Raw genomic sequence first — 16,001 nt, forward strand, 5'->3', positions numbered from 1 at the left:
ATGTTTTTGAGTTCAGACTTTATCTCTTGAGAAAAAACCTAATTTGGTAAATTCAGTCTTCTCTAGTAATTGTGCTGATGCTATTTTGAAAACCAAAGAATACAGTGGGACCTGTCACTCTGGTCTTTTTAATTGTGAATGTGCATACTCAAGTGGTAGTCATTACTTGGCCTTGATAGTATAGTAACTCTATGTCTTTTGGAGAAATTCAAATAGTGACTTTCCTAAGGGTATTTTAAAGTATCAAACATGACAAAAAATAGAGTACATATAGATAGGACAAAAAATAAATGATGTCTATGTTTTCAAACTGTTTTGTTTGTAAATTGTTCTTGATTCTGAGATGGCAATATACATTGTTAAAGGAGAAAATTATGGTTAATTATTGGCTTTATTTGTAGTGCTAGGATTGGGCATCAGGCAGGACTAAATTCTGTTGAAAAGAGTTATGAGGCTGGGGACGTCTATGTAGCTCAATTGGTAGAGTGCCTGCCTAGTGTGCTTGAAACTCTAGTTCAGTCCCCAGTACCACATCAACTGGGTGTTGTGTGTGCATACTGTTATCTGGAGCACTAAAAAGGTAGAAACAGAAGGATCAAAAGTTCAAGGTCATCCTTAGCTACAAAGCAAATTTGAGGCCAGACAAGGCATAAAGGATCCTGGGTATCTTACTGATGTGGATATACCAGTAAATTGAATCCTTCCCCTTCCTTCTGCAAATATTAACCGCCAATAGCTACTTGGGAGGTGGAGCTTTGTAAGTCTCCCAAAGGACAGGTACATTAAATTGTTGGTGAATCTATTTTTTCCATAGAATTGATTTATAGATCATATGCCAAATAGAAATGAGAGATGCAGTTAATTCATATGCCCAACAATGGAGAGCTACTTAGAAAGAAACCAAGTAATTAAAAAAGGAAGTGCTCAAGTTATAAAATCATTAAATAGCAAAACAAATATCATTAGAAGTAGGATCTTTATGTTGGTTCATAAATGCTGATTAGGGCCAGCAGGATGGATTAGCAAATAAAGGTGTTCTCTTCAAAGCTTGGAACCCACGTAAAGGTGGGAGGAGAGAACTTCACAAGGAATGCCTCTACCCTCCACACTCACTATTAGGGCATGCTCACATATACACACAATGTAGACTATTTTGTTTGTATTTATCATTTCAAAGATAATTTAAATTGCTGAATAACTTAATGAAAGTAATGAATTCCTTAAGTGACTATATACAGTTTATTTAGGGTTTTGTTTGGATTATGTGTTCAGAAGGATTTGTTTTTTCATATTTTTTGTTTTGGTGAGAGAAGGTCTCATAGCCCAGTCTGGCCTTGAATTTTTTATTGTCTTTTCACCTCCCAAATGCTATAATTTGAACTGTGTACCTCCTTCTCCTTTGGTTATCCCTATGAAAAAAAGACTGAAATGGGTTTATATCTGAGACCCGAATCCTACCAAGATTTCTTTTTTTAAAGAAAGGAAATGTTTTTTATGCCATTATATTTACTTGGTTTTTCAAGATAGGCTTGTAACATCTGGCTGTCCTGGAACTAGCTCTGTAGACCAGGCTGGCCTTGAACTCACAGAGATCTACCTGCTTCTACCTCCTGGGTGCTGAGATTAAAGGTGTGTGCTACCATCACCCAGCTCAATATATGTATTTTTAAACTAGGGTATTGCTATATAGTACTGAGTGCTAGGATTAAAGTCATGCACCATCATGCCTAGCTAAAAAATTATTAATTAAAACTTTTAAGCACTGCTGTTGGCATATTTTAGTTTTTCCACTTGATTAGACTTCCTAAATTAGAGTTTTTAGTTCCTTCTTAAGAAGGAATATTTTTACCTATAATCTTTCTATCTCCCCAAGGCCATAATCAAAAGAAGATGTTTTCAGAAAACAAAGAAAATGTTAAGTTCATGGAAGCTTCAGAGCAAATTAATGAAAATGGTTGTGTAGCTCTGGAAAGGCATACAGCACTGCTAGAACAGGTAATGTTGGGCTTTAAATATTTGCTTTAGGAACTTACACTTTGGATGTGTTGAAAGTGCAGGAGAGAAAGTAAAGGTTAAGAGCACTTGCTACTTTTGCAGAGAGGACCTGAGTTTAGTTCCCAGAACTTACTTTTGGTGGCTCATAACCTATAATTCCAGCTTAGGGGATCTGATATCTCTTTCTTCCCTCGAATATATCTCAAAACACAAACACACACACACCTTCACACCTTTACAATATCTCTTAGTTATCTTAGTTAAGGTTATTGTTATGAAATACCAGCTGGGGAGGAAAGGGTTTATCTTTCTTATACTTTGATATCGTAGTTCATCATCCAGGAAAATAGTCAGTGCCGGAATCTGGAGGCAGGGGCTGATGCAGAAACCATGGAGTGCATACTGGCTTGTCCTCCATGGCTTATTTAGCCACCTTTCTTTCTTTCTTTCTTTTTTTTTTTCAAGACAAGTTTTCTTCATGTATCCTGGCTATCCTGGGACTCGTAGGCCAGGCTAGCCTTGAACTCACAGAATTCCATCTGTCTTTGTCTCCTGAGTGTTGGGATAAAGGTGTGTGCCACCACCAGCCAAGGGGAGGCCCAACCCATATAGGCTGGCCCCTCCCTCATGGATCACCAATTAAGAAAGCCCTGTATTGTACAGACTTGTTTGTCTACATCTCCATCTTATGCAGATAATTTCTCAGTTGAGGTTCCCTAGCTAGTTTAGTTGATGTAAACTAGCCAAGTCATAATTCAAACAAAAACATTTAAGAGTGAAATTGCTTATATTACCAATATATTTCTATTTTATGGAATGGTTCCAGACTGGGTAATCTACAGAATTATGAATCTATAAAAGTCTTGTAAAAAGAGATAGACTTTTTAATTAATAGGCTACCCAATGTATAAGTCAAACATGGGATGACCTTGAGCTTTACTTGATAGTGCAAAATATTTTGTGTTAGTCATGGGTTTTTTTTTTTTTTTCTTTCGATTGGCAGCAATAGCTGTTTATTGATCACATCACAATTATTATTTTGTAGACTCAAGCAACCCTGTGGTCTATTTTAGAGTCTTGATGCATTCAAATTACATATCTCCTCTTCCAAACTTACCTAGGAATACTGCTTTTTAAAACTTTTAAATATACTTATTGCTTTCAGTTTTGCCCAATTATGTTTATTCATGGTCCATCTGTCTGATCAACTAGGAACTGAAATAGGATCTTCCAGACTAAGCATGGTAGTGCATACCTTTAATCCCAGCACTTTCGGGAGGCATAGGCAGATGGATCACTGAGTTTGAGGCCAGCCTAGTTTTTGGAGCAATTTCCAAGACAGCCATGCAGGACTATAGAGAAACCCTGTTTGAAAGAAACAACAAAAGACAAAAACAAAAGGGGGAAGAAATATAATCTTTAGTACTAGTAGGAAAGCTTTACTCAGAAGTTCTGTTTTGATGGGTCTGATTATAATTCATTATAGTTATTGTGGTATTCAATTGTAAACAGTAATCAACTGAACTATATGAATTGAAGTCAATGTTTTGAGGATGAATTTAATTTCTAATATGTCTATTTGTGTACTAAATATTAAACGTGGTATGCAAAATTTAATATCCAATTTTTATAAAACTTACCGGTATGGTAATATGTAGCAGTTTTGTCATTATAAAACATTAAGAAGGCTGAGCTGTGGTTGTGCATGCCTTAAATTCCAGCACTTGGGAGGCAAAGGCAGATCTCTTGAGTTTGAGGCCAGCCTGGTCTACAGAGTGAGTTCCAGGACAGCCAGGTTGTTACACAGAGAAACCCTTCTCAAAAACCACAAAAAATCAGGAAAGAGTACAGCAATTTTCAAGCAGTAGAAAATAAGCTGTGCATGGTGGTGTACACCTTTAAACCAGCACCTAGGATGCGAAGGTATATGGAGCTCTTTGAAATTGTGCGTAGTCTGGTCTATTACAGACTAGCTGAGACTACTTAATGAAAAATACCAAAAAAAAGTAGGAGTGGATCAGAGAGATGGCTCAAGGAAGACCCTGGTTCAAGTCCCATAACCCATATGCCAGCTCATAACTATCTATTACTCTAGTTCCAGGAGCGCTGATGTTCTCTCTGGCCTCTGCATGGTGCACATACATACATGCAGGTGAAACGTTAATTAATACACATAAAAATAAAAAGTAGGAAGTAAAATTGTTTTGAAGTTTGCATGTTTTGGCTTTGTTTTTTAAACTTCTAGGTTAAACATTGGATTCGACAGGAGATCTACATGATAAATTGTAATCTATTTGATAAAAAACTGAATGAACTGAATGAACGCATTTGGGAAGACCCAGTGCAAGAATAAGCATGAAGCAATAGCTGGTGAACTCTTTGTAAGTTTCTGATTTCATTTTCTTCCTTTTCTGTGTGGAATGTATTCGGACCCTGTATGTTGGGAATGGGGTTAAATAAAACAGTTCTCAACCTTCCCAATGCTTCGACCCTTTAATACATACAGTTCCAGACCATAAAATTGTTTTTGTTACTACTTCATTACTATAATTTTGCTATTGTTATGAATCGTACTATAAATATCTGATATGCAGGATATCTAAGATAGTATCTGCAGCTTAAGAACCACTGCAATAAAAGAAGACCTACTAGTTTAATTTAAGGCTTGAGAAATAATCTTAGTCCTAGTAGACATTCTGTGTCTGATGGTTATCTGTAGTATGTAGTCATTTTCTTTTCATTCTGATACATGCTTTATTAGAGCTTACATAATCTGTTTTATTTTGTTTTTTAGTTTTTTTGTTTGATTGATTTTGGGCTTTTTGGGGGGGGGGGGTTGTTTGTTTTTTTGGAGACAGGGTTTCTCTGTGGCTTTGGAGGCTGTCCTGGAACTAGCTCTTGTAGACCAGGCTGGTCTTGAACTCATAGAGATCTGCCTACCTCTGCCTCCTGAGTGCTGGGACTAAAGAGGTCTGCCACCAACACCTGGCTTTTTTTTTTTTTTTTTTTTTTTTTTTTTTTTTAAAACCTCCATCATTTTTATTGCAGACAGATTAAATTTCTTGTTTTTTATCTTTCTTGGTTTTTTTGTTTAGTTTTTGAGGTTGGATCTGGGTATGTGTAGTCTATGTTGGCTTTGAACTCTATATCCTCCTTCTTTAAAGTCCTCTTAAGTTTGGAATTGGAACCATGAACCATCTAAACAAGCCCCTTCCGTTCTTAACTATCTTAAGTGGCTGACTGCCTCATTTATCAGTTATCCACATTTTGAGTTCTGTGTCTGTTCTTAACTAACTTCAGACTGATTTTTCTTTTGTTGTCGATTTGGGTTCTCACTACCTAGCCTCAACTATCTGACTGTCTTGGAATTCACTATATAGATTAGTATGGTCTCTCAATTCCAGAGGCTGTCCTGCCATGAAATTAAAGGCATGCATCACCACAGACAGACTGAAAATATTTTGGGGAAAATGTTTCTATTGAATGTGTACCATCTTTTTGTCTGGATATTATTTCCTGAACAGTACATTGTAACAACTATGTAACAGCATTCCCATTGTATTAGTCCTTGTAAGTAATCTAAAGATAATTTAAAGTGCACAAGCGGATGTATGTATATTTTTAATGTGTGCTGATTTTCATATTTATAGGACCTGGGTCCATTCCTCCATGGATAGCAAGTGTTGATGGTATAAGAGTTTATCACTGGGGCTGGTGATGTAGCTAAATTGGTGGAGTGCTGGCCTAGCTAGCAGTAAGTCCTGAGTTTGTTCCCATGTTTTACATAGCATACATAAGCAGGATATGCTGATGTACAACTCCATTACCCAGAGATAGAGACAGGAAAGCTAGGAATTCAAGGACATTGTTGTTAAGGCCAGCCTGAAATACATCAGACCATATCTATAAATTAATAAGTAAAATTTAAAAAGTAAAGATGCTAGCTAACGGAATGAAAGAATCGAAGGCATTCCCTACTGAGAGTGATTGGGGCCTGGGATCATGAAAAAAAAATGAAGGAAAAGAAGGCCTTCTCATTTATTTGAGTAGATTTTACAAGACTACTTGCTCAAATAGTTTTCATTCTTCACTTGTAGTATTTAGTATCCTGGTGTGATACCTAAGTTTTCTTTCTTCTAGATAAAAATCAGAAGACTTCAAAGACGTATCAAAACAGTATTATCATCTCAAGGAGATTGTTTGGAACCAAACACATTACCCAATAATACAGTCTGTAAGGTTTGTATAAATACACAGAAGTTATAAAATTTTTGGCTTGTAGGATCATAAGATGTGAATATACTTCCAAACAAGGACAGAAGGCTTAGATAACAACGGTGGTTTCTTGTTTTTTTTGTTTGTTTGTTTTGTTTTTTGTTTGTTTTTAAGTTAAATGTGAAAATACAGAAGTGCTATGGAAGGAGAGACTATAACAAAAAGGAGCCAGGACTTGATCTGGGAAATTCTTAGCATATCCAGGGTACAACTCAAAAATTAGGTTCATGACCGGAAAAACAGTTCTGGGATACAAGGATACATTCAGCTACCACCTTTTGCTAGTCTTTATAAGGACCAAAAATGTCATGGTATTTGCCACCTTTTATGGGTACTCTACTTAGGCTTAGTATATACATCCTGGCCTCCTCAGAGCTGCAGCTTCAATAACAATTTACTTTCATGGCTTTTGTATGCTCTTTTGCTTGGCTTTGTTCTTTGGGCTCCCCATGGTTACCTGTTGGTCCCTGCAGGTACTTCCTAACTGCCCACTGCTTTTGGTCTGTGCTTTTAATCACAGTAGATTTGGTCTGCCAGCTTGCTGGTGAAGAGCTAAGTGTTATTGCTAGTCTATGCCCTGATGATGGCTTACATGTGGGAAGAGGGCAATATTGCCTTTGAAGTAGATTTGGCTAGCTACTGTTCTGGGGATTGGTCTGTGGTTAGACTCTGCTTGCTATTGTTGCTGCAAGCAGTTAGACTTCCACTGCCCCAGTGTTCACCCAGGAGCTATTATGGTTTATGAAATTGGGGTCAAGTCACCACCGACCACTACTACATATTTGGAATGGGGAATGGAGAGATGTCTGGTATCCTTACAATCTAGTATGCTGTATAGAGTATATTCACTGTGGTCATGAGGTCTCCGGCCAGTCTCCCTTCATTAAATTTTTTCCTTTGCTTTATGATTATCCATTGAATCCTTTACATGTCTATAATGTTGTTAAAGAGTGTAGAGGGAGAAAGTGAATCCATGTTACCTTGCCCTGGAAATGAAAGGAACACTGTTCTACTTTGCTTCCCAGTGGTATGTGAACATACTCACATGTAAAATTGATTTACTTAGTATTAAATAGCACTTCAAAATTCTGCCTCTCTGTGTATGTGTGTGTCTGTTTCTGTGTGTCTAGCTTATTTTTCATGCTGCCCCTTACAAAAGGCCATGTTTGTTCTCAGTTGAGGCATGGAGTCAATCATTTTACTCCAAGGTTTAAATAAATTAACAACTAGAAGTTAAAGTCACCCTTTTATTTTTTAAAACTTAGACTACTAGAAATAAGGTGTTGTCTAATATTTCATTATTTGTCCTGTTTTGAAAGTGTTAGGTTTGTAATGTCATTGTTTATTTCCCTGACTCATTTTGGCAGAGAAGTCAACTCTATGATCATCAGTCAATGAAGTACAGAACATTTAATATTTTACTTATATGCAAGATTCTTCCATGTGAAATTTTACCTTCCTTTCACCTGCTTTTTCCTCATCCATTTAACAGGTTACAGATGCAGAGGTCATGAATTCAAGTGTGAATCAAAAGTCAGTTAAAAGCCTAAGTAAAATAATGCCTTCTGTGAATCCTGAGCCTTTTAAGTCTTCAGAGAATGCAAGAATTAATTTGTCATCAGCTTGTGTTGAGTTTGTTTCTGAAAGGTAGGTATTGCTATAAAAATGCATAGTTATTTATCTTAGTTATATTAGTTAAACATAAAGTAGCTTAAAACTTCATATCCACATCTACAATCTGAAGGAATTCAATTGGTTCTCTGAGCTTCTATTGTTGTTTGAGCAGCACTCAGGTTTTGAATTGTCAGGTAAACAGGTTTTGTTGTGCTACTTCCCATTTCTATCATGTGATTAGTGGTTGGGATTGGTTAGGAAGAGTGTTTTTACAAGCACAGAAGCATGAAGTCATTTGGCTTAGCTCAGTGCTTTCCCCCAGTAGAACATACTGATAGTCTTTTTGTTTTTATGACTTTGAGACAGGGGGGTGTGTTACCCTGGCTGGCCTGGGTATTTGGGACTTAACATACAGTTTTGACTTTTTAGGAGCTACCCTAGTAACCCATACTATTTAGACCTGCATTTTCATTCATTCTTAATGATTTTAATTTTATGTGTATGTTTGTGTGTGCACATGATTGCACTTCAGCAGAGTGTCAGATCCCCATGGAGCTGGAGTTCCAAGTAGTGGTGAGCTTCCCAACATGGGTGTTAAGAACCAAATTCAGGTTCTTTGCAAGAATAATAATTGTTCTTAACCTCTGAGCCTTCTCTCCAGACCTTGTTTTTAAGAAGCATTTTTATTATTAATCATGTGTAGAGGCCTGCATTTTGGTATTAAGTGGGGAATCTATGAAGAAAACATTTAGATGATGAAGGCAAGAGTCACTGAGTCTGCGGCTGCCACTGTTGACAGCATGTTCTGAAACCTCTGAAGTGACAGAAAAGGAAAGTGCTGCTGATGCCTGTAAAGAAGCAGAGGCTTTGCTGTACAGTCACTTCACAGACAACTGTGTCTATGTACTTAACACTCACTCACTTTGTGTTGTATACTGAAACAACCTGCAGTTTATGTTGCTGTTTATGGCAGTTACACATCCTTTCCAAAGTATGCAGATAGTGTAACAAACATGTAACTTGGCCATGATGATTTGTTTGCTTTGTTGTTTGTTTTTTGAGACAGCTCTCTATAGGCTGGCTAGCTTGGAATTTGATGTGTAAATTGGGCTACCCTCTTGCTGGAATACTAGGTTTAAAGGCATGTACCACTATATCTCACCTTAGAAGGTGAGTTTTAGAAAACATGTAAGGAGGAATGATACAAACATTAAACTCTTACCAAAGAATATGAAAAAAAGCTTATTAAATTCATTTTATGAGAAATGAACCTTGATGCTAAAATCAGTGTTAAAGTATTGTATAAATGAAGAATTACCCGCAAAATTCTAATAGTTCAAATAGAACGATCTTGTAAAAGTAGTAGTGCTGGTCAAACCTTTGGGTTAGTTCAGCTTGAGTTAACCTCCGCATGAGAGACCCTGAGCCAGGATCCCTTAACTGTAGTACTCTTTACTTCTATACCCATAGAAATAAGGATATGTTTTGTTGAAAGGTGATTGTTATACAGCCTTAGATGAGTTAGATGAGTGTGATAGATACAACACTCAGGCATCAGGGACTGAGCACAATGAAGCTGATCTATAGTCTTTATAAGACACACCTAAAGTTTCACTTATAATCCCAGGTATATTCTGTAGCTTCTCCCCACCACTATCCCCCAGATATTTTATTGTGATTTTGGTCTCCATGCTAATCCACTGTAATTTTTGAGCACCTTTGACCTGTTTCTTAGCATTCCTGCATGGCAAAGACAAATGCCTTGTGAGTGGCAACAGTGATGGGCATCAGAGCCTTACTGCTGCACCCTCTTCTCAGGACCTTGGCCCTTCAGGCATCAAATATATTTTTGTTAATTGTCTTAGTTGAAAAGTTTTTTTTTTTAATTTATTTTATATAACAAAGTCCATTTAAATGAAAACAAACATTTATAGACAATATTTGGGAATTTGGGCATTGTTCTTTCCAAACTACTTCCTGCTGATAAGGGGCGCTGTCATGGGGGATTCGAAGAAGATTCAGAAATCCTGGCTGTAGTCTGTAAGGCTGTTTTGTCCAGCTATTTTGAATGTAAGATCACCTGGTACTCTGTTTCAGGTGGTCTGGCTTGATCAAACCACATTAGTCTGGAAGGAATCCACATCTTTTCATTTTCTGTGGAAACAAAAAATAGAAATCCTTTTCCCCAGTAACTTGTCCTTGAACTTAAATTTTGGAGTCAAAGCATTTTTTTTTAATTTATTATTTTACATGTCGATCCCAGTTCCCTCTCCTTCCCTCCCTCCCTCTATCCATCCCTTCTTCCCTCCCTTTTACCCTCTCTGCCCTCTCACATGCACTCTAACCACCCTCCCATCCCCCCACCCCAATTCCATATGTAGGGGAATGCCATCCAGTTGGGGTCATGTAGATCTGACAGGTCATTTGAAGTAGGGACTTCTCTCCTGTCTCTAGATTAAGGCAGTTATCCCTCCATGGGGGATGTATTCGTAAAGTCCTTTTGTGCACCAGGGATACATCCTGGGTCCACTGTCTGAGGTCCCTTAGACTGCTCAGTCCTTCTGGCTGAGACCCATATTCAGGGGGGCCTGAGTCAGTCCTATGCTGGCTTCCCAGCTATCAGTCTAGTGGCTGTTAGCTCCTCCTTGTTCAGGTAAGCTGTCTCTATGTGTTTCTGCAGCCTGGTATTGTCCTCTCCATCTGCATCTGGGTTCTAGTTCGACTCAGTGTTTATGTATGGGTGTTTGCTTCTGTTTCCAACAAGCATTAGTTGAGGGCTCCATGGATAAGTTCGTTGTTGATCTCACTCTCCAGGAAGGGCATTTATGATAGCCTTTCCACGGAAGCTCAAATTGGTGGTTGGGAGCAGTCTTGTAGTTCTCTAGACCTTTCTTTGTGTTCAAGTTTATCTTCAAACCAGTATTGGCTCCCTCTTTTATGTTCTCTCTCTCTCTCTCTTTCTCTTTCCTGTCTTCTGTTCCTAACCACGCTCAATCTTCCTGGTTGCACATGTTTTCCTTTCTTCCCCCTCGTTTTCTCCTACTTCTCTCTCCATTCGCTGCCCCCCCCACTTCCCCTGTGCTCTGGGGGACTTGTCCCTTCCAAGTTCTGTGAGGGACTTTATATGAATTTCTTAGAATACACCTTGTATCCTAGTTCCTCTGGTGGTGTGAATTATATATAGGCTGGTGATCCTTTGATCTAGGTCTAAAATCTATATATGAGTACATACTGTGTTCCTCTTTTTGTGACTGGGTTACCTCATTCAGGATGGTTTCTTCAAGTGCCATCCACTTGCCTGCGAATTTCAAGATACCATTATTTTTTTCTGCAGAGTACTATTCCATTGTGTAGATGTGCCACATCTTCATTAATCATTCTTCAATTGAGGGGCATCTAGGTTGCTTCCAGGTTCTTGCTATTACAAATAGTGCTGCTGTGAACATAGTTGAACAGATGTCTTTGTTGCATGGATGTGAATCCTTTGGGTATATGCCTAAGAGGGGGATTGCCGGGTCCTGTGGTAAACTAATTCCCATTTTCCTGAGGAACTGCCATACTGATCTCCAAAATGACTGTATGAGTTTGCACTCCCACCAGTGGTGGAGGAGTGTTCCCCTTTCTCCACATCCTCTCGAACATGAGTCATCATTGGTGTTTCTAATTTTAGCCATTCTGGCAGGAGTAAGATGGTATCTCAAAGTTGTTTTGATTTGCATTTCCCTGATATCTAAGGATGTGGAGCATTTTCTTAAGTGTCTTTCAGCCTTTTTGATTTCCTCTATTGAGAATTCTTTCTTCAGTTCTGTACCCCATTTTTAATAGGGTTATTTGGTGTTTTGTTGACTAGTTTCTTGAGTTCTTTGTATATTTTGGAGATCAGCCCTTTGTTGGATATAGGATTGGTGAAAATCTTTTCCCAGTCTGTGGGCTGCCGTTTGGTCTAGTCCACTGTGTCCTTTGCCTTACAGAAGCTTCTAAGTTTGAAGAGGTCCCATTTATTAATTGTTGCTCTCAGTGCCTGTGATCCTGGAGTTCAGGAAGCGGTCTCCTATACCAATTTGTTCAAGGGTACCTCCTACTTTCTCTTCTAAGAGGTTCAATGTGGCTGGATTGATGTTGAGGTCTTTGATCCATTTGGACTTCAGTTTTGTGTATGGCGACAGACATGGGTTTATCTGCAGTCTTCTACACTCTCATCCAATTGTGCCAGCACCATTTGTTGAAGATGCTGTCTTTGCCCCATTGTATAATTTTAGCTGTTTTGTCGAAAAGCAGGTGTTCATAGGTGTGTGGGTTAATATCTACCTGTCTATTTTTGTGCCAATACCAGGCTGTTTTCAGAACTATAGCTCTGTAGTAGAGCTTAAAGTCAGGAATGGTGATGCCTCCTGAAGTTCTTTTATTGTATAGGGTTGTTTTGGCTATCCTGGGTCTTTTGTTTTTCCATATAAAGTTGCTTATTATCCTTTCAAGGTCAGTGAAGAATTGTGGTGGGATTTTAATGGGGATTGCATTGAATCTGTAGATTGCTTTTGGCAAGATTGCCATTTTTACTATGTTTATCCTACCTATCCAAGAGCATGGAAGGTCTTTCCATTTTCTGGAATCTTCTTTAATTTCTTTCTTTAGAGCCACAAATTTCTTATTATATAGGTCTTTTACTTGTTTGGTAAGTGTTACACCAAGATACTTTATGTTGCTTGTGGCTATTATAAAGGGTGATGTTTCTCTGATTTCTTTCTCTGTCTCTTTGTCGTCTGAAAAAAGTAGGACTACTAATTTTTTTTTTTTTTTTTTTTAGTTTATCTTGTATCCTGCTAGTTTGCTGAAGGTGTTTATCAGCTGTAGGAGTTCCCTGGTAGAGTTTAATGGGTCGCTTATGGAAACTATCATATCATCTGCAAATAGAGACAGTTTGACTTCTTCCTTTCCAATTTGGATCCCCTTGATCTCCTTTTGTTGTCTTATAGCATTAGCTAGAACTTCTAGTAAGATATTGAAGATATATGGAGAGAGAGAGCAGCCTTGTCTTGTTCCTGATTTTAGAGGAATTGGCTTAAGTTTTTCTCCATTCAGTTTGATGTTGGCAGTTGATTTGCTGTATATTGCTCTTATTATGTTTAGGTATGTTCCTGTTATCCCTGACCTCTCCAAGACCTTTATCATGAAAGGGTGTTGAATTTTGTCAAAGGCTTTTTCAGCATCTAGGGAGATAATCATACGGTTTTTCTTTTTCTGTTTGTTTATATGGTGGATCACGTTGATAGATTTTCGTATGTTAAACCATCCCTGCATTCCAGGGATGAAGCCTACTTGGTCATGGTGGATGATTTCTCTGGTCTATTCTTGAATTCGGTTTTCCAGTATTTTATTGAGCATTTTTGCATCGATGTTCATCAGGGATATTGGTCTGTAGTTTTCTTTCTTAGTTGTGTCTTTGTGAGGCTTGGGTACCAAGGTTATTGTGGTCTCATAAAAAGAGTTTGGCAATGAACCTTCTGTTTCTCTCTTGTGGAACAGTTTGAGGAGTAGTAGTATTAGTTCTTCCTTGAATGTCTGGTAGAATTCTGCATTGAATCCATCTGGCCCTGGACTTTTTTTTGGTTGGAAGGCTTTCGATGACTGCTTCTATTTCATTGTGGGTTATAGGTCTATTTAAGTTGTTTGTGTGTTCATGATTTAATTTTGGTAAGTGATAGTTATCCAGAAATTTGTCCATTTCCTTTGAATTTTCAATTTTTGTGGAATACAGATTTTCAAAGTATGACCTGAAAATTGTCTGGATTTCCTCTGTGTCTGTTGTTATGTTGCCCTTTTCGTTTCTGATTTTGTTAATTTGCATGTTCTCTTTGTGCTTTTTCGTTAATTTGGATAAAGAAAGGTTTGTCTATCTTGTTGATTTTCTCAAAAAACCAACTCTTCATTGCATTGATTTTTTTTTTCTTTTTTTTTTTTTTTTTTTTTTGTATTGTTTTCCTGGTTTCTATTTTGTTGATTTCAGCCCTCAAGTTGATTATTTCCTGGCATCTACTCCCACAGGGTGAATTCGCTTCTCTCTGTTCTAAGGCTTTCAGTTGAGCTGTTAATGCTCTTATGTGACTATCCTCTATTTTCTTCATATGGGCACTTAGTGCAATGAACTTCCCTCATAGCACTGCTTTCAAGGTGTCCCATAAGTTCGGGTATGTTGTATCCTCATTCTCGTTGAATATTAGAAAGTCCTTAATTTCTTCCTTTATTTCTTCTTTGACCCAGGAGTGGTGTGGTTGCACATTGTTCAGTTTCCGTGAGTTTGCAGGTTTTCTGCTATTTGTGTTGTTGTTGAATTCCAATTGTAAAGCATGGTGGTCCGATAAGATGCAGGGGACTATTCCTATTCTCTTGTATCTGTTGAGGTTTGTTATGTCACCTATTAATGTGGTCGATTTTAGAGAAGGTTCCATGTGGAGCAGAGAAGAAGGTATATTCTTTTGTCTTTGAATGGAATGTTCTATAGATGTCTGTTTACTCCAATTGAGACGTAACTTCTGTTAAATCTTTTGTTTCTTTGTTGAGCTTCTGATTTGTGGTCCTGTCTTGTGTTGAGAGTGGTGTATTGAAGTCTCCCACTATAAGTGTGTGAGGTTTTATATGAGCTTTGAGTTTTAGTAGTGTTTCTTTTACGAATGTGGGTGACTTTGTATTAGGGGCATAGATGTTCAGAACTGAGACATTGTGTTGATGGATTTCTCCTGAGATGAATATGAAATGACCGTCTTCATCTCTTTTGACTAATTTTGGTTTGAAGTCTAACTTGTTAGATATTAGGATAGCTATGCCTGCTTGCTTCTTATTTTCATTTGATTGGAAAATCTTTTCCCAACCCTTTACCCTGAGGTAATGTCTATCTTTGAAGCTTAGATGTGTTTCTTGTGTGCAGCAGAAGGATGGATTCTGTCTTCGTATCCATTCTGTTAGCCTGTGTCTTTTTATAGGTGAGTTAAGACCATTAATGTTGAGGGTGAGTAAGGACCATCGATTGTTGATGCTTGTTTGATTTAGGTTTGTTGTTGGCAGTGGTATTGTGAATATATTAGTTCTGCTTTACCCTTGGTTTCTGGTGTAGTTGCATTATCTGTTGCCTACATTTTTGTGGGCGTAGTTACCTTCCTTGGGTTGGAGTTTTCCTTCCAGTACTTTCTATAGGGCTGGATTTGAAGATACGTATTGGGGAAATCTGGTTTTGTCATTAAATATCTTGTTTTCTCCATCTATAGTGATTGAGAGTTTTGCTGGATATAGTAGCCTAGGCTGGCATCCATGTTCTCTCAATACTTTTAGAACATCTATCCAGGACCTTCTGGCCCTGAGGGTTTCCATGGAGAAGTCAGGTGTAATTTTGATAGGTCTGCCTTTTTATGTTACCTGTCCTTTTTCCTTCGCTGCTCTTAATATTCTTTCTTTATTCTGTATACTAGGTGTTTTGATTATTATATTTCGAAGGGTCTTTTGTCTTTGGTCCAGCCTATTTGGGGTTCAATATGCTTCTTGTACTTTCATGGGCATGTCCTTCTTCAGTTTTGGAAAATTTTCCTCGATGATTTTGTTGAATATGTTTTCGGCACCTTTGAGCTGGGCTTCCTCACCTTCCTCTATGCCTATTATTCTTAGGTTTGGCCTTTTCCTGGTGTCCCACATTTCCTGGATGTTTTGTGTTAAGGATTTGTTGGATTTATGATTATCTTTGGTCGATAAATCTATTTCTTCTAGTTTATCTTCTGCGCCTGAGATTCTCTCTTCCATCTCTTGAATTCTATTGGTTATGCTTGTGTCTGTAGTTGCCGATTTTTTGCCCAGTTTTTCTATTTCCAGCATTCCTTCAGTTTGTGTTGCCTTTATTTTCTCTATTTCAGTTTTCAAGTCTTGAACTGTTCCTTCACCTGCTTAATTGTTTTTTCTTGGCTTTCGTACTTTCCTTAAGGAATTTGTTCATTTCTTCCACTTTTTTGTTTTTGTTTTTCCTCCATTTCTTTAAGCGATTTTTCTCACATCTTCTTTGAGTTCCTCTATCATTTTTATGATGGTAATTTTTAAGTCGTTCCCTTCTGCTTCCTCTGCTTTGTTGTTGTGTTCCA

At 37.8% G+C, this 16,001-nt stretch overlaps 1 protein-coding gene across 1 annotated transcript in view; it reads left to right on the top strand.

The window, feature by feature from the left end:
- The window catches only part of LOC127226707 (activating transcription factor 7-interacting protein 2-like), a 40,466-nt gene that overhangs the window by 8,786 nt on the left and 15,679 nt on the right, over window positions 1-16,001 (top strand). The window contains 5 exon segments of the mRNA XM_051191181.1: window positions 1,874-1,995; window positions 4,241-4,324; window positions 4,326-4,376; window positions 6,136-6,234; window positions 7,763-7,917. Coding sequence (XP_051047138.1) covers window positions 1,874-1,995; window positions 4,241-4,324; window positions 4,326-4,376; window positions 6,136-6,234; window positions 7,763-7,917 — 511 coding nt within the window.

This window comes from Phodopus roborovskii, unplaced genomic scaffold, assembly GCF_943737965.1.
Source record: "Phodopus roborovskii unplaced genomic scaffold, PHOROB, whole genome shotgun sequence".
NCBI classification, from domain to species: Eukaryota; Metazoa; Chordata; class Mammalia; order Rodentia; family Cricetidae; genus Phodopus; species Phodopus roborovskii.